General features: G+C 32.6%; 1 protein-coding gene across 1 annotated transcript; it reads left to right on the forward strand.

Moving 5' to 3' along the window:
* The first annotated feature begins 6,523 nt into the window (after positions 1–6,523).
* Positions 6,524–26,471, forward strand: LOC139491030 (putative neutral sphingomyelinase). Its single transcript, XM_071278288.1, has 8 exons — positions 6,524–6,670; positions 12,509–12,611; positions 14,906–14,982; positions 15,501–15,684; positions 16,643–16,852; positions 18,485–18,614; positions 23,786–23,905; positions 25,887–26,471. Exons 1-8 carry the CDS (start codon positions 6,639–6,641, stop codon positions 26,228–26,230), a joined length of 1,200 nt encoding a protein of 399 aa, XP_071134389.1. The 5' UTR covers positions 6,524–6,638; the 3' UTR covers positions 26,231–26,471.
* The last annotated feature ends 1,487 nt before the right edge of the window (positions 26,472–27,958 follow it).

A 27,958-nucleotide genomic window follows, 5' to 3' on the forward strand; every position in this document is an offset into this window, starting at 1 on the left:
CATTCATATAAACTTTTATTGACCGTAAAAACTTGAGCTTTGTTGGTGACGTTGATTATTGCTTTCCTTAGAGTTTAATCTAAAACGTCTTGAATGATTGCATGTTCAGGTTAGGAAGTTATAGAACCATGGATTCTTGGTGGTAACATTATCTGCCTATAATTTATAACAGTCTACGAAAAACAAATGTGAAAGATATGAGACAATGACAAACACTGATGCTCCTGATATGTACATAAAGAATGTTGTGGAGATAGACATGTTTGTGAGCACTTAACCTGGGCCACTGGTTGAACAGTTCAACATAAGAACAAACTATAAAAATCAGCTAAATTCATTAGATGGATACAAATAGAATAACATCAAACAAAAACACAAAGTGCACGTGGATGTGGACGGGTACTTTAATATCCCAAAACCTAAAAGACACTTAGTACAGATCTCTGAGAGTACTCACAGTTACTGACAGCTAGTTCAAAGCCAATACTACCCAATGAAGAAAAGAAAAAACGTATCTAACACTAAAATATTTATCAGTTCACATCAAACATTCAATGGATTTAGTGATGTTATTAACAGTCGAAGAAAAACATAAATTCTTGCAATTCCAAACTATAAGTATCGACTGGAAAGTACGTAAAATCAATGTTTAAGACAATAAAAACAATATTCATAATGATTAAATTACAGTGTTAAAAAAGTAGCCTCTTAGCATAAGTTTATTTAAAAGACATAAAAATTAAACAGGATTCTATCTCAATTCACGTGCTCGGTTTACAACATCACTATGAAATTTATGAGTTGCTTTTCCGTTCGAAATAAGTTTTTTGGTACAGCCAACTTTGCAGACCAAATCTTTGTATCTAGGAAATAATCTAGTAAAGGTTTTAAGTAATGGTTGGTAACGAAATCCCTGACTGATCAATTACATAGATTACGCTCATTAAAATCCAGAGTTTCACTATAGACCCATGCATAGTGAACGAGTTTGGATATATAAACACTTTAAGACGGTACCAAAGGAACATCGCAACCAAATAAATGGAAAATTTACAATAAGGAAAGAGAAATCCTCCCTTTTGTCGTACATTTTTGTTCTGGTTTAATACTGAAATAACTAAATCTAAGAGAGAACAGTTATTGCTGTTGATTTTTAAATTTTCTTAAGTAATTTTCTTTGGGTAAATTTCAGCTTTAAGTTAGAGACTTGATTATTTAACGAAAAATATCATCATTGTAAAAGTAAGTGTTGTTGAATTCATCAATTAAATCGGATTTGGGTCTTTACTGAGTTTAGCCGTAAACTGTGATTCATAACAGAAGCTGAACAAGTCTGCTATTAAAAGGGTGCAATTGGTGCTCATGTGAGTACCTACAATCTGTCGATAAACTTTATTACATAAATGTTGTCACGGAGAAAATTTAATGCTTTAATCATCTCATCACACTTCCAGTATATAGCATATTTACCTTTCTCATTCGACAAAAAAGTTTTATATGAGTTACAGCAAACAAATGTGTAACTAGATTTTATATCATAAGACCATTTAATCAGATGGGAAAACTTTTGTTTGATAAGATTGTGTGGAAGTGTAGTAAAAAGAGTGGAAAAGTCATAACTGTCAATCGAATTGAAAGGACCATCAAATGCACGTAATTCATCTAAAACATCCAAAAAGGGTTTACACTCCAAAAAGGGTTTATTCTACTGTTTTCGATTGTTTTATTACAAAAATTAACGATAAGTCATTTTTAAAAGCACCGAAAGATTAGTAGTACAACACTTACTAGAGGCCGAGATGAAACGATATTCACAGTTTTTTGTGTAGTTTATGTAACCAATACAAAGTGATTGACTTTCAGATGTTCCGAGAAGGCCTTGAGCTGAGCTGTGATAGTGACATGATTATTTACTATAAGACTCTCTGTGGAACATACGGCCTTGAATGTAGCTAAATGTATAATTGTATTTTAAAGTACTTCCGTGTAGTACTTCCGTGTAGTACTTACGTCAAACCACCGACTTTTATTTGGCTGCTTTGTCGGCCGGTGCGAACACAAAACGAATTGATAGTACATGCGGTGTATTTGAATTTTAGTTTTTAATCCATGGAATGGGTGTCTGCCAATGTTATGACACCGACCGTTACTAAATCTGGAATTCAAAAATAAAGCAAAAATAAATCATAAATAATTAATTCTTTCCTTGTTTGTGTAACAAGTTTTACCACAAAAATCTAAAAAAAAGACGCATATTCTCTTGTTTGTGACATTGTGTAACCAATTTTACCACAAACTGAATCTGTAGAAACATTTCTGTTGTTTGTGTAACCAGTTTACCACAGACATCTATATAGACTCAGACAACCTTCTTAATGTGGCGTAAGCTCATATTGATAATCATTACGTCATATGAAAAAAAACTTATTAATTGTTTGTAAGCATAAAAAATGTAATTGACTACATGATGACTTTGTAATGGTTTACAGTTGACAAAATCTATTTTTAATTTGTTTACGACAAATCTAAAACATATATATATAATTATGTAAATGTATGTTTTCTTATTAATAGTTAAATTAATGCTATCTCTCGCTTTTAGTTTTGGTTTTCTTCTGCACTGAAATTCTGAACACCGGTCAAGTTTAATTTGATGGTTATAATATTAAATGATCAAGAGTTATTTCCCTTGTTTACTGAAACAAGTTGAATTCTTTATTTTCTATTCTTTTACAGGTTGATAATACATAACTATTTTACAATAAATATAAATAAAATAATTCAAACGCATTTGTGAACCATAAAATAAAGGTGGAGTTCAATTTTAACGTTTTTGTATCTTGGATGAAACAATCGCAGTACACAATCGGTCTAGTTCTTTGCCTAAAAGTGCAAATTTTGAGGCAGAGTTGCAATTTATAGGTTAGACTGTTTATCTATATAAATAAAAATAAGTGATTTATTGTATGATCCAAAATGTTTTCAAGAACAAATACCAAATTAGTTTTCAAAATATTAGTAATTTGAGAGGAGATAACTCTTTTAGTAAAAACATATACATGACTGATACGGATATTCTTATTTTTTACTTGTAGCAAAAAAAAAAAAGGTTCGCTGACACGAGTTTTTCTTTTGTTTTTCCTAAAGCATATTTGATAAAACCTATCTTCTCATCTTTTATTTAAAAATTCTAATCAATAGATTTCTTTTTATGCTAAAAATGCGGGGTTTTTTCATGAACAGTCTATGCAAATATGGACATTTTCGCACGACTTGTAGGTTGAAAATTAACACCATACTTTTTATTATATTTTTGAAAAAAACATAGTAAAATCTTCATTTGACAAATTATAAGAAAATTCTATCTGAGGTAATATAATACTTAAGGTAGATAGGGTGTCTTCCTCCATCTTGGATTTGGAAATACCAGAAAACAAGGTCTAAACCTTTAATAGAATGCGCAAATGTTTAGAGTAGTAGGTAATACATGTGAAAGAACTTCCACTTCTGATCATTTTTTCCCCTACTTTATTACATAAGGGTAGGCAATTAAAATGCAAGGGCAGATAATTCAGATTAAGGTACTTTTACCATCGAATGAGTTAGGAATTTACCTATTTTATAATGTAGCAAGAAAACAGGCACGGTGACCCCATTGTTTCTTTTTCTTAACTGAAAGCATACTATTAATGCCATCTTCTAATATGTTATCTCAAAATTCTATGGTGTAGATTACGCTTTATTGCAGAAAATTGGGTTCCCATGCATAATCTATACAAAATTTGTCAATTTTGAACACCATGTAGCGTGTAAATAAGCCCGGAGACCCATTCTTTTTATCATTTTTTTTTATAAAACATGATATAATTCAAACTACATTTTGGCAAATTATTAAAAAATTCTATGGATTATAATTTAGACACCCCATCTACCTTAATATGATCTACCTTAATTATCTTTACAAAATTGAGATTAATTTTTTTTCCTGGTGACAATTTAAGCATTTCTTAAATTTTATATTGTTGACAGAATCAATATAATTAAGTACAGGTCGGTTTGAATTTTGAAGGGTACAAGGATCGTTTACCGTTCAAGAGTTATATCGTCAAACAAATTGATATTTTTATAATTTAGTTTATTTTTTGATGGAGTCCCTATGGAAACTTATTGCATAATAAACAAAACATATTTATATTTACTCATCAAGAGTTATTATCTTATTTTTCATTACAAGTATGTGGTATTTCCGTTTGTTCGTTCATTTGTTCGTTGGGGTTTTTTTTGGTTTTTTTTGTTGTTGTTTTTTTTGTTGGGTTTTTGTTTCGGGAGAGTATAGAGTTTGTTAGATTGATGATTGATTTTTTTTTAATTCAAACCTAGTGTTAAGGACGATAATACTGTAACAGGCTCATTCATTTGCCGAATTCATAAATTTTCATAATGGGGGTCCCACTGACTGTCAGGCCAAGAGGGGACAGAAACAGTCAATCTTTGAAAAGTGGTTTTCGATTATGGCAGTTTTTAAAGTGATTATTTGACTACCGTACCAAATATTTCATGATTATTTGATAATCTAGGACTGTATTATTTATAATTATATTATCTTGTTTAAAGAAATAGTGATTATGTGATTACTTGGACTCCCCCATAAGGGGTCTCCTAGATCACCATCTCAGATAAGTAAAATGTGGGTTTTTTTTACATTACAAATCATGTAAAACTAAAACGTACTTTTGTATAAACAGCTTGATATAGATCATACTTACATTGTAGTAAACCTGTCGCTCTAGGTACGGTACCTTGCACATATCTTCACCATTTCGTTTGTCATTCGATGTCATTTATTATTTTCGACATTTCAACGATGATATCATAGTTCAACCCTACAGTCAAATATAAGTCAAATTGTTCCCGTAAATTATAAGCTTTAAATTTATAGTTCAAGCCATGGAGCCCTTACTCTATATAAAGCATTTTGAATTTGCAGTTAGAATGTGTATTTTTTCAAACTTTTCAATGATAAGACTATTTTAAATTAGTGTTACTTGCTTATACCTGCTAAGACAATGAAGTTTAAATTGATGCGTGTTTGAGATTTTGAATTTGCCATTCGATACAGGACTTTCCGTTTCTAATTTGCCTCAGAGGTCGGTATGTTTTTGTTTGGTTATGATTGCACTTTTCCAACCAATTTTACATGTTATTTTTGTGTTGTGCTGTTAAAACTAATGTCTAAACCCTGCCACATTTCTTGATTAAAGTCGGGAGACTGCACTTTTTTGATTTTGTTGAAAGTTGTGTGCCGTATTTGTCACGGTTTATCGTTTATTGTTTAACCCTCGAACAGGTAGTTGTGTTTTCTCGTTTTAATTAATTCACATTGTTTTATGATGATTTTTATTTTTGCACACAACGCAGCATGGGTTTCAGTCATTACCTTTGATGAGCTAACGGTGGTCTATAGTTGCTTGCATTCACACTGTGGAAAAGTCGTCTAATGACCTCTCTAATTTACAACCTAGATTTTTATATTATCAAAGAATCTTTGACAATCATCTCTTTTATGAATAAGAATCTTCTGATTTTTTTTAAATACCAAGGCTTTTCTACCTCAGGCATAGATTACCTTAGCTGTTACGTATTTGGCAAAACTTTTAGGAATTTGGGTCCTCAATGCTCTTCAACTTCGTACTTTATTTGGCCTTTTTAACTTTTTTGGATTCGAGCGTCACTGATGAGTCTTTTGTAGACGAAACGCGCGTCTGGCGTATATTTTAAATTTAGTCCTGGTATCTATGATGAGTTTATCTGCAAAGTGGCCGGTCAACTGGGGAAAGTCGATTGTCACCAGAAAATGAATTTATGGATAGATCAGACCACCTCCTATACCATAAACGAGTTGTTGTAATGTTATTTCAACGTGCAGAGAGCGTATAACTCACCCATAACGATACTTCGGGTAAAACCCACACACCCTATCCTCGTTCCGACTTGACGTGTCTGTGTTTTTATAAAGGAAAAGGTATGCTTATTATAAGCCCATTTTAGGTCTCCTGAAAGCAAAGATCAAACCATAATTTAAAACCGATTACATACTTCAGATGTTTATAAGACATCAGATTATCAATGTAAAGTTAAGGAGGTGTGGTATGGTTTCCAAAGAGACAACTATCAACCAGAGTTCAAATGATAAAGATAAAAATGAATAATAGGTCACCGAAAAGTCTTCAAATGAGCCAATGAAACAACGCTTACCAAAAGGATCAACTGACACATAAATTAACAACTGTAAGTCACCGTAAGGCCTTCGACAATGAACAAAGTTCATACCGTATAGTCAGCTATAAAAGCCCAGCGATAGGAGACACCACAGTTACTGAAAGTTAATATAACGATAATGAATAAATCATGTTTCCCCAGACTACAGTATCAATCAGTCTAAAGAATTTTAGTGTAGCCTTCGTAGATCAGCGGAATATAACGACTGAATTATTCGGGTTATACTTTTAACCGTTAATATGAGTTTCTCTCAAAGTAATAGATAACTTATTGTATGTTGTTGTTTTCGGGTTGTTTTCGGTAAAAAGACAAATCTCCACTTATTACCTCCCTTGATTGCTAGGCAAGCCAACGAAACTATGTTGTTGAAGGTGTTAACTCTGAACTGTTGGTTAGTACATATAATTATACATATGAAATGTTTGCAATGACTGATTTCAACAAAAAATTTACGGATGACTGTTGATTTATGAAGTAAATAAAAAATATCGACCGATTTATAAAAGGGGGAGGGGCAAATCTTTGAACTTTTTAAAAATACATTTTGTGTACTACAATGTACATGAACATTGTATACTCTGAGATTATGTGGGTGTATCACTACAAAATAACAGATAATTACCAGTAAGTAAGTAAATTTTATTTAGAGTCGGCATATATAACATAATAAGTTTTTATAACAGACAAAACATAAGCTCTGAGGGGGGATAGGACCTTTATTGGGACTCCAGGATCGGGTGTTTTTAAGCTCGGGATTTCGGGATTGACCCTTTCCGGATCCAGGAATTCTTTTTTCGACTTTCAGGACTTCGGGATTTCGTGTTTTTAAGTCCGGGATTTCGGGATTTCATGTTTTTAAGCACAGGATTTCGGGATCAAGCCTTTCAAGATGTCATAATTATTTGGACTAGAGCTCTGGTGAGCTCTTTAACCGACTATACCATTGAGGTTCATCATAAATATTTGACAAAAATGGCTGTGTTGGGTCTTTTTTATAATAGTATTTACACCAAGGGGTTTTTTGGGTTACACATCCTTGTCCTTGATCAGTTGATACCACTAAAAAAAATAATACCTGTTGGCAGTACATATAGGTCTTCACCAGCACACATGTCAGAATACAACAAAAGTTAACGACTACACAATGTTTCACAAAATATAGATGACGTGTGAAATTGGGTGGCATATTTTTTCATACATGTGATGGACTGTGAAACTCAGATCAGGAGATTGAGAAATTTTGGTCAGGAGATTACATGGATTAGGACTCCGATCAGGAGGTTTTTTTATCGACATAAATTTTTTCATAAATGTTACCCAAGATTGTCTTTAAAGTGTTTTTTTTTTCTTACAATTTCCATCAGAATGTAATAGGTTTATAGTACCCTTGTTGCCTTTCTATTTGAATGATATCACACTATTCACATTATTAAAAAAAAATATTGGGAAGAATCTGTTTTGTTTTGTTTCTGATAATTGTTTGTATTCATGTCTCCATCTCCTTATCATTGGTATCTATACTATTAAACGAAAAGACCTCATTTTGTGTGTCGATTCTCTTCCTTCCACGATAAATTTATCATCATGCCTCTATGTTCTATAGGTAACATGCATAGTCGCATTTTTCATTCATTCTTATAATTATTCAGATTGAGTTATTTTTGGAGAAAAACGACAAAAAAAGGAGTCCGGATATTGATTCTGTCATCAGACTGATTTTAGTGGTATGGAGACTTCCAGTTTGAAACATGCACAAGTACAACCAATCGTATGACAGATAACAAAAATGAAAAATAAATAAGCTAATCAGAGCATTCTCCATATCGTGGTGTTTAGGTCGCAAGAACCACAACTATTATACCTCCTTAGAGAGGACAATTATTTTTCGCGTCTATCTACATGTAAACTATGATTATACTACTTTAATATATTTATATAGAGACTCTGTATTCTATCTACTGATTTCTTTGAAATGTTTACTATTTAAGGGGTCATACCAGTTGCATATATATTAAAATAAGTAAAACATGTGGAAACAAGAATGTGTCCGTAGTACACGGATGTCACATCAGCACTATATTTACTAAGTTTCGAGCTTCATCAAAAACTACCTCGACCAATAACTTTAAATCTGAAACGGGACGGACAGACGGCCGAACAGATGCACAGACTAGAAAACATAATACCCATAAATGGGGCATAAAAATGTATTGTTGAAAGTGAAAGTAGTGATTAATTTTGGCAAAATGAAAGTAGGGTAGGAACAAGAGGGAGGCATGACCTTTTCGGGACGTTTGGATCGGGTGTTATTAAGTTCAGGATTTGGAGATTGATCCTTACGGGATCCGGGAATATATTATTCTATTTCAGGATATGAATTTCTTTAAATTCTGCATTTCGGGATTTCATGTTTTTTAAGCCCGGTATTTTGGGATCAGGATTCAGGACCCCTCCGACCACCCATCAAATTAGCCTTAGTCGGTCTTAGTCATTTATTCATGCAAGAAGCACTGATTGATTGTCCTAGAAGCATATACTAATGATGGTCTATATATAAGCAGTTACATTTATTTCATGTTTGAAGCGGTGCAAATCTCTAATTTAATTTCACTTTTACCAAAATATGCATTGTAGCAAAGGAGTCAGAAGAATAATTGTGGTCTGAGGCCAGAAACACGAAAATAATTGAATTCAACAGAAAGGAAACAAATATCGGACTTTGAAAAAGGAAGAGGGCTTTTGATACCTTTTATGAAATTCTCCCTACATAATATCTTTTACAAAAAAATCATTCTACAACAGTTCAAAAGCTGTATATGCCCGGGATTTCGCAGTTGTGTTCTAGTATACATTGTATGTGAATGAAGCACAACATTATAGGATTTTTATTCACTTTCTATTTTAGATCACTGTATCTTTCTAGAAAAATTTGGCAAGGTCAGACTTACTATATATAAATTTTAATTTAATCCTTGAAAAGAAGTCTAGATTCCTAAAATAATTTACAAATTTATATATTTTTTCTTCTGTCTTAATACATTTAAATTCATTTAACTACCTTCCTTTTATCTTATTTGATTACAATACGATTCATTTATATTCTTTTAACAATTAATATTTTTGAAAGAAAAATATCTTAAAACAGGGTAAAGCGAAGTAATTATATTTCAATACACAAAGTTTTTATTACACAACGGCAGTTAGCCAGAGATAAACATCGTTGATCACCAGTATGTTTGACACCCAAGCTGTCAAGTGAAGCCATATAATTAGAAATCTTCATTGATTTACAGGTAAAATTTAACACAGGTGTCAATTACACCCGTACCGCAGTAAGAAATTATCAAAAATGGTCGTTGAAAATTTTCATTCATGAAATATTTCATACACAGGATTTTTGTCTCCTTAACTGGAGGACAGGAGGAGACCCCTGAAATGGGATTATTGTAGTCCTGTCGGGAGGTTCATATGTATGTTTTTTTACGTTCATAAGTTATGCTCCTTTATAAACATAAATTAAGGTTGCTGAATATTTCATTTCCATTCTCAAGCTTAATTAAGTTTGCCTGAATCAAATGTTATGAAACGTATTCATGCTTATACCACAAAACACAGATCAAGTTTTAAATTACATGTAGGTGGCATCACTTTTACCGTTCTTGAGTTGTTAAATGGAAAAATTGGTTAATCTGCTGTTTCCATTGTTTGACTTTAGTTTACCTCAATCAAACATTTGTCAAATGTTATGAAACTTTAACACAATGCTTTTAATCACTAAAAAGTCTAAACTATATATATGAATCTGTATATATGTGGTAGTTTGCCAGTGATATTGTTGCCTCAAATTACTGGAGAATAAAGGCTTTTTCCCCTGCAGAAGAATCCTAATTTGAAAAAAAATGGCTTAAAATAATTCCTTAAAAGACAACTTTTTTCCCATAACAGTGCCGTCTCAGTAGTAATTGTGCATGAATACAAACTGAAAAACACTCATTTATACATTTTTCATGCCTAAAATGACTATATGTGCAGATTTGAGGGTTTATTTATGTATTATCACTGACAATAAGGGGTCATATTTCAAATGAGGGGTCTGCAAATTGAAGTTCCAGCCAAATTTATGGTTTATTATGAATTTCCAAATATGATAAAAATGATGCATATTTTCCTAATAAAAAAGGGTAGAGGTAGTTTAAAAAAAAAAGAAAACAATATCACTGTTTGATCATGCTTATTTACAAGCAGGGCATCTGTAACCCATAGACACATTATTCATTTATTTACTCTATCTAGTATAGTTTTCAACATAATGTTAAAGTAAAATCATGAAAATGATTACAAATAGACGTTTTGATTTGTTGAAACTACATTTTTTTTTTTTTTCATTTAATCCTCTTCGTGCATACTTGCACATGAGGCCACTACCAACGCCCTCCACTGTTGCCTGTCTTGTGCCTTTCTTTCAGCTTCTCCCCATGTCATTCCCATGATTCTTAGTTCGCTCTCTATTGTACGTCGCCATGTTTCTTTCGGTCTCCCTCTCTTTCTTTTCCCCTCTGCTGGTGTCCAACGAAGAGCTATCCTTGTGATGTCATGTTTTTCTTTTCGTAGAACATGGCCTATCCATTTCCATCGCCTTTCTTTAATTTCTGTTCTGATGTCTCGTTGTAAGGTTAGGGTGTATAGTTCTTTATTACTGATGGTTTTTGGCCAGAAGATCTTGCAAATTTTCCGAAGACATGTATTGTGAAAAGATGACAGTTTGTTGAAGTCAGATTTTATTACCCTCCATGACTCTGCACCATATAGCAAAACTGATTTTACATTGCTATTATAGATTTTAATTTTTGTGGACCTGGATATTGATGTTGTTTTCCATACTGTTCGTAATCTGCAGAAAGAAGTTCTGGCTTTGTTGATTCTTGCCATGATATCTTTGCTAGTGCTATTGTCCTGGCTGATATTAGTACCTAGATAAGTAAAATTTTCCACTTCTTCTATGTTGTCTCCTTTAAGTGTTATTGGTTGTTTACTAGTTTTGTAATTCAGGCTAATTATCTTTGTCTTTTGTGCATTTATCTTTAAACCTACAGATAGAGCAGTCTCATGTAGTCTTGATGTTTTGTTCTGCATGTTTGCTCTAGTTGTTGATAATAGGCATATGTCGTCTGCAAAATCTAGATCTTCTAAGATTGTGTTCATAGACCATCTTATTTCAGTTACTCTGTTGCCAAGTGTTCTTCTCATGCACCAGTCGATGACAATGAGGAAAAGAAGGGGAGAGATGACGCATCCTTGTCTAACTCCAGATTGTACATTGAACCAGGTGGATTGGGTTCCATTGTGTAGGACACAGCATCTGTAGTTGTTGTAAAATAATTTGATCATGTTAATTATTTTCTCAGGTATGCCATACGATCTCATTATTTCCCACATGCTGTCTCTGTCCAAGCTATCAAAAGCCTTTTCAAAGTCCACAAAGTTTATGACGATGTTGTGTTGCCATTCTATGCACTGCTCAATGATGTTTCTGAGTGTGAATATGTGGTCACTACACCCTTTATTGGCTCTAAAACCTGCTTGTTCTTTCCGCAGGGTGTCATCTATAGCATCTACTATTCGTTTGGCAATAACTCTAAGGAAAACTTTTGCAGGTACAGATAGTAGAGATATACCTCTCCAGTTGTTGCAATTTTTCATGTCACCTTTCTTGGCAAGTTTAACTAGAAGTCCTTCTTCCCAATCTTCAGGTATAACTTCTTCCTCCCATATTCTGCTAAATAGTGTTTGTAGTATTGATGCTGTTGTTTCTACATCTGCCTTAAGGAGTTCTGCACTGATGTTATCTACTCCAGCTGATTTACTATTTTTTAGCTTGCATAATGCTTTCTTTATTTCACCAAGTTCAATTTTTTCTTCTGATATATCTATTTCAATCTTGTCTTCGGTGTTATCAAATTGAGCTGGTTTGTCTGGTGGTTCTCTGTTTAGAACTTCCCGAAAGTGCTCTGCCCATCTTTCAAGTTTCTGTGATTCTGATGTTAGTACCTCTCCATTCTTGCTTAAAACTGGTGTGTCATTGTTGTTACTTTTCCCACATAGCTGTTTAGTGATCTTATATACAGTACTTAGTTCTCCATGTTTGCATACCTCTTCTGTTGAAACTACACTATAGTATAAAACTTAAAATTAAAAAAATATGCTGTAAAATGTTGGTTTTATGTTTCAGGGGAGTCCCAGTAGCAGTTGCCTGTAAACTGAGAAATGAAAGAATGAATGCCATTGGGGATGAGTTGTCTAAAGGAGAATATGATATCATTTTATGTCAGGAGGTATTCAATTTTTAAAGCAATATTTTGTGTGTGCTTTTTGTGTTAACATGTGAGTATACCACATGTATAGATACATATGATTTTTCTTATGGTCAGAAGAATGAACAGTCTTATTATTTACAGTGCTTTAAACTTTTCCATCTTATAGTCTGGAAACAAAATATTTGAAATTCATCGCCACAGGATCTAGGACATTTTTTTTCAAAGGTAATTTTGAAGTTTTTGAAATTTAACTTCATCTCATAGCTTTTTCTTCAATTTGTGTAAGATTTACATGAACTTGAGCACTCTTTTTTAGCTCACCTGGCCTAAAAGGCCAAGTGAGCTTTTCTCATCACTTGGCGTCCGGCGTCGTCGTTAACTTTTACAAAAATCTTCTCCTCTGAAACTACTGGGCCAAATTAAACCAAACTTGGCCACAATCATCATTGGGGTATCTAGTTTAAAAAATGTGTCCGGTGACCTGGTCAACCATCCAAGATGGCCACCATGGCCAAAAATAGAACATAGGGGTAAAATGCAGTTTTTGACTTATAACTCAAAAACCAAAGCATTTAGAGCAAATCTGGCGGTGTAGAATTGTTAAACAGGTGAAGATCTATCTGCCCTGAAGTTTTCAGATGAATCGGATAACCCGTTGTTGGGTTGCTGCCCCTGAATTAGTAATTTTAAGGAAATTTTGCTGTTTTTGGTTATTATCTTGAATATTATTATAGATAGAGATAAACATAAACAGCAATAATGTTCAGCAAAGTAAGATTTACAAATAAGTCAGCATGACTGAAATGGTCAGTTGACCCCTTTAGGAGTTATTGCCATTTATAGTCAATTTTTAACCATTTTTCGTAAATCTTAGTAATATTTTACAAAAATCTTCTCCTCTGAAACTACTGGGCCAAATTAATCCAAACTTGGTCACAATCATCTTTTGGGTTAATAGTTTGAAAAATGGGTCCGGTGACCCGGCCAACAAACCAAGATGGCCGCCATGGCTAAAAATAGAACATGGAGTAAAATGCAGTTTTTGGCTTATAACTCAAAACCCTTAGCATTTAGAGGAAATCTGACATAAGTAAAATTGTTAATCAATTCAAGATCTATCTGCCCTGAATTTTCAGATGAATTGGACAACCCGTTGTTGGGTTGCTGGCCCTGAATTATTAATTTTAAGGAAATTTTGCTGTTTTTGGTTATTATCTTGAATATTATTATAGATAGAGATAAACTGTAAACAGTAATAATGTTCACCAAAGTAAGATTTACAAATAAGTCAACTTGACTGAAATGGTCAATTGACCCCTTTAGGAGTTATTGCCCTTTATAGTAAATTTTTAACCATTTTTCGTAAATCTTAGTAATCTTTTACAAAAATCTTCTCCTCTGAAACTACTTGGCCAAATTAATCCAAACTTGGCCACAATCATCTTTTGGGTTAGTAGTTTGAAAAATATGTCCGGTGACCAGGCCATCCAACCAAGATGGCCGCCATGGCTAAAATTAGAACATGGGGTAAAATGCAGTTTTTGGCTTATAACTCAAAACCCAAAGCATTTAGAGCAAATCTGACATGGGGAAAATTGTTTATCAGGTCAACATTTATCTGCTCTGAAATTTTTAGATGAATCGGACAACCCGTTATTGGGTTGCTGACCCTGTTTTAAGGAAATTTTGCTGTTTTTGGTCATTATCTTGAATATTATTATTGATAGAGATAAACTGTAAAAAACAATTATGTTCAGCAAAGTAAGATTTACAAATAAGTCAACATGACCGAAATGGTCAATTGACCCCCTTAGGAGTTATTGTTCTTTATAGTAAATTTTTAACAATTTTTATAAAATTTGTAAATTTTTACTAACATTTTCCACTGAAACTAATGGGCCAAGTTCATTATAGATAGAGATAATTTTAAGCAGCAAGAATGTTCAGTAAAGTAAGATGTACAAACACATCACCATCACCAAAACACAATTTTGTCATGAATCCATCTGCTTCCTTTAATATTCACATAGACCAAGGTGATCGACACAGGCTCTTTAGAGCCTCTAGTTCTTCTTCACATCAATGATAGAAACAGCATGATAAGAGATGCATGAAACCTTTAACATGTTTAAGTAATGATCGAGGTTTAAATATTCTCTGAAGTCTACTTCAAAATAAGTTATAACATGAAGCAATGCATAGATTTATCTTTTAGATAAATGAAAAATTGGAACTTTTCATTTATGTTACATAATATATATACAAATATAATCTTTTGAATAATATTGCATTTTTTTTTTTGCATATTTCAGATATGGGACAAAGCAGATTATGAATTGTTGAAAACAAAGATATCTCAATCACTCAAATATTCTCATTATTTCTACAGGTTTGTTCAAATGATATATATTTAGTCAAGAAAAAAGTTATATTAATTATGATGTAGAATCATTTGTCTTTTGTGTGTATTAATTTTGGTGAATTGAGGATTTTTTTTCTCTCAGATATTTGATTTTTGATGTTGTAAATGCATAAAAGGCTACCATAATGTTTATTTTTTTTTAAACTTGTGATTCACCTGTTCTATGAAATCTACGAAAATCAAATGAAAATTTGTATCCCACAACTAATGACGAATCTAAAAATAAACAAAATGCCTGCTGACCTGCATACCAATTCAAAACTATTTTGTACTCAAAATTGGCAGACATTTGATGTCAAGATCTTCAAACCATTTCTATCTCTGGATGTGGGTAACCTAAAAAAAAGGATGGTTAAGTCATTGGTGTTTTTTCTGCCAATTTTTTCAATTGTTTTTTAACAAAATTGCCTGATTAATACAAAGAATGGCATTTAAAAAGTAATGGCATTTGAAAAGTAAAAAAAATAAATATTTATTTCTTTCAGTGGTGCAATTGGAAGTGGTTTATGTCTATTTTCCAAACTCCCAATCCTGGAATCATTTTACCATAATTTCACATTGAATGGCTATGCTCATAAGATACATCATGGTGATTGGTTTGGTGGGAAAGGTCTTGGTATGTGCAGACTAATGTATAACGATATCAGAATTAACCTGTATTGTACACATGTAAGTTAACTTTGTATTACAATGTACTTTTTTATAAGCCATGTTCTGCATATTATGAAATTTTTGGGTGTGACTGATTTTTGATTTGTTTGCGGTATACATTTTACTGGGAAACAAACCCTCTACAAACATCTGACTGGTCCTTGAAATGCAATAGACAGGACCATGAAATGCACACAAATGAACATGTCCATGATTTTACTGCCAATTCTAGAACTCAAATAACAAACAAAACAGGATGCAAAATTCTTAATGGTCTGAGGAAACCTTGTGAAAACAATTGCAAAAGTAAATTAACCACCAACCCTTTACTTTGTAAGAATAGCATACATGTACATGTAAGTGTCCTAACAGAAATGATTAGAAATGAAAGTTATTTTTAACAGATATATTGATGCATATGGCATTTGAAAACAAATAATTTGCAAACATTTTATCAATAATTTTTCAGTAAATTGAATGTTTTATTTTAAGTGTCTTTTTTTAAAATATTAGTTAATTCCACCAGAAATCAATTGACCATTTTGGGATCTGAGAATTCTTTTTTGAATTTCAGGATGTCAAGATTTCATGTTTTTAATAAGCCTAGGATTTTGAGATCAAGACCCCTCCGACTCCCCTCATGTTAAAGTCTTCATTTGACCAATATATTGCACCAGATTATTGTAACTTTTATTCTATAAAGCTCACAATGTAAAAAGCTCCCTAACATACTTTTTTTCCTGTCAGATTAACTTAAATGTATATTTAAACTACAAGTCAAAATAGAAAAGAAAATGGTGTTCTTGTTCAAGAGAGCTTTAATGTTTAATACTATAATCAGCCATAAATGTTTTATTTTGGCCAATAGTATAAAGCATATTTTAACACAAAATATTGTATTAAGCAGAAATAGTATATAGATAAATATATTTTTGAGTTGTATTTAGTACTAAATGAAGTAGTTATGATATTTCAGCTGCATGCAGAATATGATATGGATGATGATGAGTATGCTGCCCACAGAGTGTCGCAGGCATTTGAGATGAGTCAATTCATCAAGTTAACATCTAGCCCAGATAACTGTGATCTCGTCATAGTAGGTGGAGACTTTAATGTCAAACCAGAATCTCTTGGATTTCAGATAATACAAAATAATGGACAGCTCTTGGATAGCTGGATCACAAAGGTAGTTTAGATTCTTTTTGTTTTCAAATTCATTGTTAAACATTATCACATGTTATTAAGAAGACCAAATTAATAGGTTTTTGTTGCAAAAACAAGACATATCGATCCTACATTCCATGGTCAGTGGTGTCTTCAAATATTCACTCAGTAGTTAAAGTTTTTGACATTTTATGAACTTTTTTCAACTATTCTGGATTCCTACCAAACTTGGACAGAAGCTTGTTTATGATCAAAGATAGTATCAAAAAGTTAATTTTGTGAGAGAAAAAAATCCTTTTTAACCATATTTTACTTATAAATGGACTTACCTTTTCTGCAGTTTACATAACACTCCCTCTGTGGTTTTAGTTTTTAAAGTTTTATTACCTTACTCCAACTACCTTGGATTTGCACCAAACTTGTTTATATTCAAAAGCGTGTATCTAGAAGGAATTTAGGTAAACACTTATTTCCTGTTTTCAGTAATTACTACTCAAAATTGGACTTGGAAGTTTTTCTTCCTGTTAAATTAACATACAGTCTACAGTTAAAGTTCTTAAAACATTTATTTGATCCATAAAACATCCTGGATGTTTACCAAACTTGGACAGAAGCTTTTTACAATCAAAAGATAGTATCTAGAGTTGAAAAATTTAATATTTTTTTCCATTTTTGTTGAGCGTACAATTTACAGCATCATTAGGCATGACAATTGGTTCTGCAGAACTCTTACAAATTTTTAATTTGAAGTTTCTCACTATTGTATTAATAATGTTTTGATCTGATTTTTATAATACCTATTTGTCACCAAAAAACAGTTTCAGCGACAAGACTTTTTAAATTTCCATTTCTTTATATTATATACTGGGGTATATGCCTCAGTCTCAGCAAACCTCTAAATAAGGTACTAAAACCAAATCTCAACTTTCAAACAAGCAACCGACTAAAAGAGATGAAATCAGTGTTTTTTGTCTTGTCCATTTCGTTCTTATGTTGTACTGTTATACCACTGTCCCAGGTTAGGGGAGGGTTGAGATCCCGCTAACATGTTTAACCCCGCCACATTATTTATGTATGTGCCTGTCCCAAGTCAGGAGCCTGTAATTCAGTGGTTGTCATTTGTTTATGTGTTACATATTTGTTTTTTGTTCATTTTTTTTACATAAATAAGGCCGTTAGTTTTCTCGTTTGAATTGTTTTACATTGTCTTATCAGGGCCTTTTATAGCTGACTATGCGGTATGGGCTTTGCTCATTGTTGAAGGCCATACAGTGACCTATAGTTGTTAATGTCTGTGTCATTTTGGTCTTTTGTGGATAGTTGTCTCATTGGCAATCATACCACATCTTCTTTTTTATATGAACACATATTAGGGATCTAGATACATACTTGTCTACAGATGAGGTTATTCACATACCTTTTTTCATGAAAATTATGGCAAAAGACAGGTGAATGGCAATTCCTGACATTTTACATTTGAATGACAATAATTAGCGTTCTCCAAAAGCCTATTAAGCACCATGGACCCTCTGTGCTATAATTTCAAGATGTTAGGTCCGAGACATGGGAATGTGTTGTTTGATTCTGATCAATAGAACCCTGATGGTTTAATAATTTGATAAAATTCACTTGATGTTTTTATTTTATTTTTCAGAAATCCACAAAAAGTCCTGGAAATGGAAACACATGTGATCTGCCATCTAACCCCTTTACTGGCAAGAAAGCGCTAAAATTTGACCCAGAAGGAAAAAGAATAGATTATATTTTGTATAGGTGCAATAAAGGTATCTCAAGTGTTTATTATTTTAAGATGTAATAACTTTTTGAGATGAACAAGAGTGGGCAGACCTGTCAACTATCAAAATTTATGGGGAATAACCCCCATGGGAGTTGGTGACCTGAATTTTAAATTAATTTTATATATATAATCTGACATACTGCAAAACAGTAGGGTCGGTTTAAAATAGTACAAACAATATAGAAGTTGAAAAAGAACTCTTATGACAATATAAGAAGATTATAAGGTCCTCCTGCGGTAAAAATCTCCATGTTGGCAGGTATGAGTTGGGTATATTTTATGGAAACAACAACACAGTAATGCTTAAAGGTTTTATAGATTGGAATACAGTCACAAGCAATCATTATGATTAGCCAAAACCTAATGCTTGTAAAATTGATGGTGACAGGTGTGTCTGTTAATAGGTCAATATAATCTTTTTTGGTAAAATTGAGTTTGCGTGACTTGTAAAATTAATTGTGAATTGTCAATTCACTATAGGAGAGTAGGAATACTTTTTACTGTCAGGCGTCAAAGGTCAATTTAAGATACTGTTAGTGTTAAATTGGTTAAAATTTTATTGTAATTCCTCAAAATAGTCTTATTGTGATTTGACACAGGTCTCAAATAATTATCCTTTACTGTTTTTGTGGAAAGAATTTACTACGATTCGTAACAAATGATTTTTTTTTTTTTATTTTCATTCACCAAAAATTACAGTGGCAAATATAACATGAAAATTCCAGATGATAGCATGTTTATAAGATGTTTTGATATCCTACCTTGATTTGTATAAGACTGACAATGATTTTCAACATACATGTATTTGTGTCCTTATTTCTTTTTGATATTTGACCCTGGATATTAAGGGCATACAATACTGTTACAGGGGAGATAATGATGCTGCTAATGTAAAATGTCATTTTCGAAACTTCAGATTGTGACATATTAGGAAAAGATGCATTTTCTGACAGATTTTAATCATTAGCTTGAAAACAAGAACATTAACCCATTGGTTTGAACATGTATGAAGATTATTTGTACCAATTTTTATGAAAAAAATTTAAATGATTTTTTTTTTAATTAGATAAATATACAGCAAAAAGTGTTTTTTTATATAATACCATGAAACTTTAATTAGAAAGAATCATGACAAAACATTAAAGCATTTACTTATTTAAAAAAAAATTCAAACACTTTTACAAAAATCTGCTAGCAGTTATTTTTTTAAAACAAAAAAATAGTATATCTGGTATATGTCTGTCCAAAGGATAGAAGGAATGTCCAAGAAACCACAATTTTTAGTAAATGTCTAAAATTTCGACCCCATCTATCTTTGAAAGTAGTGCATAAAGGTGTATTTTTTATTACATATTTATAAAATTGACAAGGCGAAACATAACTTGTATGCAATTTTTTGTGAAAAAAATCACATTCACGGATCAAAACTGTATCATATACCCTTAAGTATTTATCAATCAGTTAGTCTGCCAAAGTCAGTTAATGAATACCAGTCAGTCTTATATTACTCCCTTTCCACTATCTACAGTTCACCTATCAGTCTGTCATTGCTTACAGAATAACTTATTTTGATTTATTTTGAGATCAAATTTAATTTGAAAATTGGATTCTATAATAACTTTGGATGAAATGTATATATGAGCAGCAATGGGCTCCAGGCTCATTTTAGTCTGAACTTTCAAATTATATGTATATTATATAACAACATTTGGCTTAGAGAGTAGCTGTTTTGTTATTACGTGTTATTATATTAATTATTATGTCTGCACACAAGTTAAGGTTAATAGCCAGTCACGTCCTGTTTCTGGAGTTAAATTACAGAAGTACACTTGGTTTACGTTTAATTAAGTTTGTTTGCAAATAATGACCAATTTTATAGGAAATTTTTGTAGTCTGTCAAATGAACTGGGTGTTTATTGAAGAAATTATTATTTGTACTGAAGATTGATCAATATTAGTTGCATTGTCAGCTTAAATTTAGGAATCAAATCTTTGTCTTGCCTGAGACAAAATTTGTAGGCCCGACATAGCAATCCTGTATTCTGTTTTCTGATTTATTGTGTCATCAACCTTTACAAAGTCTAGGATTTTATACTTTTAGACATCAATAACTTCGTCAAATCTTTTTTAGAATTAATAAAGCTTCGACAAAAGCTTCTTTATGAGAAAAAGTTTGGGAATATTTTTTCACATTGCCTTATTTTATTGATAGGGGGAATTACTCCTGAGTTCGAAAGTTAAAATCCTGAATCCCCCCCCCACCACCACCTAAAAAACAGGCTCAATCCTGATGTCCAGTGAATGGTCCTTCCTCTTCTCTTCACTACCCTTTAAAAGAATTTAGATATTATAGCAGGCAATGCATGTAAATGTAATAACTCTGGTCCTGTTATTGATAGCCCATGTTGCGTTTTTATACCCCATGCAACGAAGTTGCGGAGGGTATAATGTTTTTGACCCGTCCGTCCGTCCGTCAGTCCGTCCGTCCGTCAGTCCGTCAGTCCTGTTTCTTGTCATCGCAACTCCTCTCAAACCACACAACAGAATTTCACGAAACCTTTTCAGATAATAAGGACATACTATGTAGTTGTGCATATCGACGGGAAATTGCGATTCAATTTTTTTTCTAGGAGTTACGCCCCTTTGAACTTATTTACTTTAATGTACTACTGCAACAGTTTGTCATCGCAACTCCTCTCAAACCACACAACAGAATTTCACGAAACCTTTTCAGATAATAAGGACATACTATGTAGTTGTGCATATCGACGGGAAATTGCGATACAATTTTTTTTCTAGGAGTTACGCCCCTTTGAACTTATTTACTTTAATGTATTACTGCAACAGTTTGTCATCGCAACTCCTCTCAAACCACACAACAGAATTTCACGAAACCTTTTCAGATAATAAGGACATACCATGTAGTTGTGCATATCGACGGGAAATTGTGATTCAATTTTTTTTCTAGGAGTTATGCCCCTTTGAACTTATTTACTTTAATGTACTGTCATCGCAACTCCTCTCAAACCATACAACAGAATTTCATGAAACTTTGTAGATAATAAGGACATACTATGTAGATGTGCATATCAACAGGAAATTACGGTTCAATTTTTTTCTAGGAGTTATGCCCCTTTGAACTTATTTGCTTCAATGTACTTCTGCAACAGTTTGTCATCTCAACTCCTCTGAAAACACAACAGAATTTCATGAAATTTTGTAGATAATAAGGACATACTATGTATATTGACAGGAAATTATTATTCAATATTTTTTCTTATACTTATTTAATTTCTCCAATGACAATGTGGGGACGTGGGGTATGTGAGCGTGCTCACTAATTACCTGTATGTCTGTCAGTCCATCAGTCTGTCAATTCGGCAGTCTGCTCTTGTCATGGGAACTCCTGAAATCACACAACAGAATATAATGAAATGTTGTAGATAGTAAGGATGTATGTAGATGTGCATATGGAGAAGAAATTATTATTTTAACCTAGATTTTGGCCAATACTGCTGCAACAGTTTGTTATTGCAACTCCTCTGAAACTGCACAACAGGTTTTATGACACTTTATAGTTAATGAGAGACAATATATATGTAGATGTGCATATTCACAAGAATTTTTTATCAGTTCATTTTTATTGAGCCTGCAACTTTAGTTGCAGAAAGAAAGCTTGACATAGGGATAGTGATCCGGCGGCGACTGTGACTGCCTTAACTAACTACTTAAAAGCTTTATATTTTTTGAAGATGAAAGACCTGGATGCTTCATACTTTGTATAAAGATGACTTATGCTACGAATGCTACGTCTGTCGCATATCCATTGTCCTTGATCTCATTTTCAGTGACTACTTGAAAAAAAAAGTTAGATTTCAGATGCAGATCCAGGGGGAGGTTACAGGGGTTGGAACCCCCCCTTTTTTTGGACCATCAATGCATTTGAATGGGGACATGTAGTTGGAACCACACACACCCCCTTTTTGTCCTGGGTTAGGACCCTCCCTTCTAAAATGGCTGGATCCGCCCCTGGATTTTTTGTTTTATTAATTTCTTTTTTTTTTATAATGAGCAATAGGATAACTGTATTTGGTATGTGCATACCTTGAGAGGTACTTATCCCTGCCAGATAGTTTTCTCTTGACCTCGACCTCATTTCACCGATCAGTAAACAAGGTTAAGTTTTGGTAATCAAGTCCATATCTTGGATACTATAAGCAATAGGCATAGTATATTTGGTGTATGGAAGGTGTGTAAAGTTTGCATGTCCAACTGGCAGGTGTCATCTGACCTTGACCTCATTTTTCATGGTTCAGTGGTTATAGTTAAGTTTTTGTGTTTTGGTTTGTTTTTTTCTATACTGTACGCAATAGGTATAGTATATTGGGTGTATGGAATGATTGTAAGGTGTTCATGTTCAACTGACAGGTGCCATCTGACCTTGACCTCATTTTTATGGTTCAGTGGTCGAAGTTAAGTTTTTGAGTTTTGGTCTTTTTTTCTAATACTATATGCAATAGGTCAACTATATTTGGTGTATGGACATGTTTTATGATGTACATGTCAGTGGTGCAGGTTTTATTCATTTTCACAGTTTATTGCTCAGTTTGTGATTTGGACTGTTTTTCTTAAACCATAAACAATAGGTCAACTATATTTGTTGTATGGAAGGATCGTAAGCTGTACATGTCTTTCTGGCATAGTTCATCAAACCTTGACCTCATTGTCATGATTTAATGGTCAATATTTAGTTTTCTTGATGAAGTCTGTTTCTCAGAAACTATAAGCTATAGGTCAACTATATTTAGTGTATTGAATGATTGTAAGGTGTACATCTATTTTATGTCTGGTTTTTATGACCGTGACCTTTTTTTTAAATTATTATTTTAAGTTTATGTGAAAGTTGTAGTAAAGCTTTATATTTAGGATTATCAACATAATATCAATGGTTAATAAGGAAGGCAAGACATTTCAGCATGTGCACTCTTGTTCTATTTTTTTAGAGGAGTTATGGATCTTTAAACTTAGGAATCTGGTGAGATTTTGCTTGCCAAGAGACAATATGGAGGCGTGGGATATGTAAGCCGTGTGCCCACAAAGGTTCTTTAATTTGTAAAACTGTAAAAACTTGTTTTAAAGGTCGATCTGTTTTTGTAGGTACTTCTGTTACAGTAGAAGAATGCAATGTTACTATGGGAACTATACCAGACAGGAATTATCCTTATACTGATCATGAAGGGGTAGCTGCAATATTTAATGTTGAAAAGACTGAAAGCTGTAAGTTTTTAGTACTTAAGGATGTACATAGGTCAGGTTTATGAATGTTTGTCAGGTGTTATGGCTCCTTGTGGTTTCCCTACAATACAGGGGTAAAATATTTTTCCCCAAATCACCCATGTTTCTTTTCATACAAGAATTCAATAGCTCATAAAACGTCATTTACCAAAATTTAAGCAGATTTTAGATTTCTTTTCTTTCGATATGAGACCCAAATTAATAAATGCAAATATAAGGTAAAAGTCTGAGTCTGACATTTCCTGCCATTTTAAAAAAAATCAAATTTCTGAAAAAAGGAGCTCCATAACCTAACAATATTTTTAGCTTATTTTGTTCCCCTACTAACGCTTTTTTGACTAATATAGTATCAATTTAAATCATAGATTTTTTTTTATTTCACCTAAGAACTTCCTTAAAGCCAAAAGTTATTGAAATAAAATTTTACCACGTCACTGTTTTAATTATTATACCCCCGCTTTAAAAAAGGGGGGGTATACTGTTTTATTATACCCCCGCTTTAAAAAAGGGGGGTATACTGTTTTACCTCTGTCTGTCCATCAGTCCGTCCGTCAGTCAGTCCGTCCCATGAAACTTTCGTCACATTTTTCTCAGGAACTACACATCCACCCTTTCTGTAATTTGGTATCAACATTTATATATGTCAGCCATACCGTGTGATGCGTTTTCAGATTCATCACTTGACAACTTCCTGTTTACCGAACACTTGTCTGATTATACACATGATAGCCAAGTTGAAAATTTTCGTCACATTTTTCTCAGGAACTACAATACAAGGATTTCTGAAATTTGGTTTCAGGATTTATATAAGTCAGCTATACCGTGAGATGCGTTTTCAGATTCATCACTCGACAACTTCCTGTTTACCGAACACTTGCATATTTTTACACTATTAATATTATCCACTTGCGGCGGGGGTATCATCAGTGAGCAGTAGCTCGCAGTTTCACTTGTTACTACTAATTCTTACAAGTATTGGGTCAAATAATTCCTAAATAAACTCATCATAGATACCAGGAATGAAATTTCATATTTACGCCAGACGTGGTTTGGTCTACAAAAGACTCATCAGTGACGCTCTAATAAAAAAAATGTTCAAATGTTCAAATAAAGTAAGAAGTTGAAGAGCCTTGAGGACCAAAAAAAGATTGTTAAACAGACCTGAATCACAACCCTCAGACGTTTTTAATGCGAGAATAATCAACATGTCTTGCCTTTTTGAACGTTTAATGCAGGGAGCCAAAAATAAAACTGACATTTTTCTGCCTTTTTCATGTATTTATGTCCTATATTTCACATTTCTATGCACTGAAGCTAATACCAGGAGAAAAAGTATTGATGAGTAAATCCTGAATCAGTGTTGGAACTTTCAATGAAAGATATAGAGTACATCTATGAGACAGAAACCCAGGACATCTAGAGGACAATAATCTAGAATAATACATGTGCCTAGGGGGCAATCTTATTAAAATAAGTTCTCATCACTTGCTCCTCGATTTTTTATATATCGCCGTGTGAGCTCACATATAAAAAATCGAGGAGCAAAGGATGAGAACTTATTTTAATAAGATTGCCTAGGGGGCTCTCTGTCATAAAACTTTACTCGATAGTACTCAAAACGCTAAATCCAGTATTTTGATTGGTCGAATTCTGAGTCTGAGTTTTTATAACCGCCTGGTTACATGTTCATATAAAAATGTTCTTACATAGATATAGGAAGATGTGGTATAAGTGCCGATGAGACAACTCTCCATCCAAGTCACAATTTGTAAAAGTAAACCATTATATGTCAAAGTACGGCCTTCAACACGGAGCCTTGTCTCACACTGAACAGCAATCTATACAGTCTAAAAAAGTTTATATGTCTTATAGACAGTATTTTACATAATAATTATACTAAGTCTTTAAAAACTGAATAAACTAAAGAAACAATAAAAAATCTGTCATCTTTCCTATTTTTCAGCTAACGGTACAGAAGCAATCAGAGCAAACACAATTGAGGGAAACGTTAACACATGTCTTACTGCAATAGAAAAAGGATTGAAGAAAGCATCTAGTGATTGTACTTTCTATACTATCCTGGCTGTCATGTCCGTCTTTTTGTTATACATCATATCATCCTTAGAAGTCCCGTACGGTCTAGGATTAGTTAGAGGTTTTGTACTTGTTATACTTACCTTGACTTTTGGGTATGCTATATGGAGCCGTCTGATTCTAAATAAAATGGAGAAAAATGGACTTATAAATTCACAGAAAGATATGGAAAATTATTTATTACTTCTACAGACAGAAATGAAAACATCTTAATACATTAAATTCATTTTCTCTTTACTTTATCTGCTTCTGAGGTATTTATTTTTTGTATGCCTTTTATCCTGATGTGCAAATGTATGTCTTTCATTTATAACTTTAGATCACTTTATGATCAGGTAGTTAGGGACCAAATCTAGGGGAAATATTTTAATATGCAAATGTAAAAGAAAAGTTATAATTCAGATTAATAATTTGTTGAAATAATTGTATATTTATGTGATAAAATATTTCATATAATCACTATTGTTGTCCATTTGCCCTACTGATAGATTTGCTGGAGACAGAAATTCTGGTTTCCGTGTGGTCTTTTAAGTTCTCCCACATGTACAGTTCTCGACCGATTTTATGAAATTTTTCTCAAAAATTCATACCAGCAACATCATGGACATGTTAGAAAATCAGTGCTGATGAATTATTTTCATAGGAGCTGTCCTTAAAAATAAAATTCACCTGAAAAAGAGGTTATGGACAACAGACATATGGAAAATTCAGAACCTAAGGCAGATGTACACAAAATATGTACTTTTTGAAGCATCAAGGTTTTTTTTTTTATAAATATAAAGCTTTTTTCTAAGAAATAAAGTATGCACATTTTATTGCAGAAACTACTTTTAAATTACCTTCCTTTGTTCTATCCTTGTTGTTGTAGACAAGACAAATATTTAGAATTGTATCTGGCAGTTCTGTTCTTTACTTACTTAGTAATAAAATTTCCATATTGAACCTCCTTACAGAATCTATTTCATGTTTTAATTTAGATGTATAAGACAGGTTGAGTGCTCCCTTATTTTCCCTTATTCATGTAGTGTCTTTTATTGCTCAGTCACTTTTCAACAAATGGAAGTTTTTAACGAGCTTGACAGGTCACCTTTCCTATAAATATCTCCCTTCTTATACTGCCACTTTTGCTTATCACAATAATTTCTTTTAGTTCAATAGGTATAGAACAAAATCAAGGTTTAGTGAGCTATAATTACCTATATTCATGTCATTTAAACTCTTTAAGTGAAATCAGTCTCGTAAGCAATCATACTACCTCATCTTATTTGTATACACTTTTTCGTTTCTGGGAAGAAAATGAAATGTTGTTTTCCTCTTGATATCAATTCAACTGTGGGTGCTAGGTTAGTTTAAAATTTTCTACTTGGAGAAAAATTTCTGATTAAGTTTGTATCAGTACAAAAAAAAGTAGACTTCATTTTGAATACTTTTATTTAGCACTCTACCACATCCATAAAACAACCATTGTGATAATAAAATATTATGTGTATACAGCGAACTATATATATATATAAGACTTCAGTGACTAGAAAGTGTTCATGAAAAGTTCTAAAAATAAGTCAATATAAATTTTCTATTCCTATTACCCAATTTATGAAGTTGGATGTGGGACGGTAAAAATAGCGGAGGGAATATTAATTTACACTCTGTGTCACCTCCTTAAAAAAGCATTTGAACAGAAATATTCATTCTCACTCTCTTGACAGTACAATGTATTGAAATCTGAATAAGACAAAAATCCAGCAGTTTTAGCATTTAGTGTATGTTATATATAAAAAGGAGGAAAATAATTAATTATATAAAATTCATGGTTAACAAAAATAATAAACTGCACAAAAAATACTTTCTTCAACATTATTTCAATATATCAATCAGGTAGCAGTAATTATCTCTAAGAAAGTAAATAAATGTAACACCAAAAGTAATTGAGATTTCTCTAAT

Source organism: Mytilus edulis, chromosome 10 (genome assembly GCF_963676685.1).
Source record: "Mytilus edulis chromosome 10, xbMytEdul2.2, whole genome shotgun sequence".
Lineage (NCBI taxonomy): Eukaryota > Metazoa > Mollusca > Bivalvia > Mytilida > Mytilidae > Mytilus > Mytilus edulis.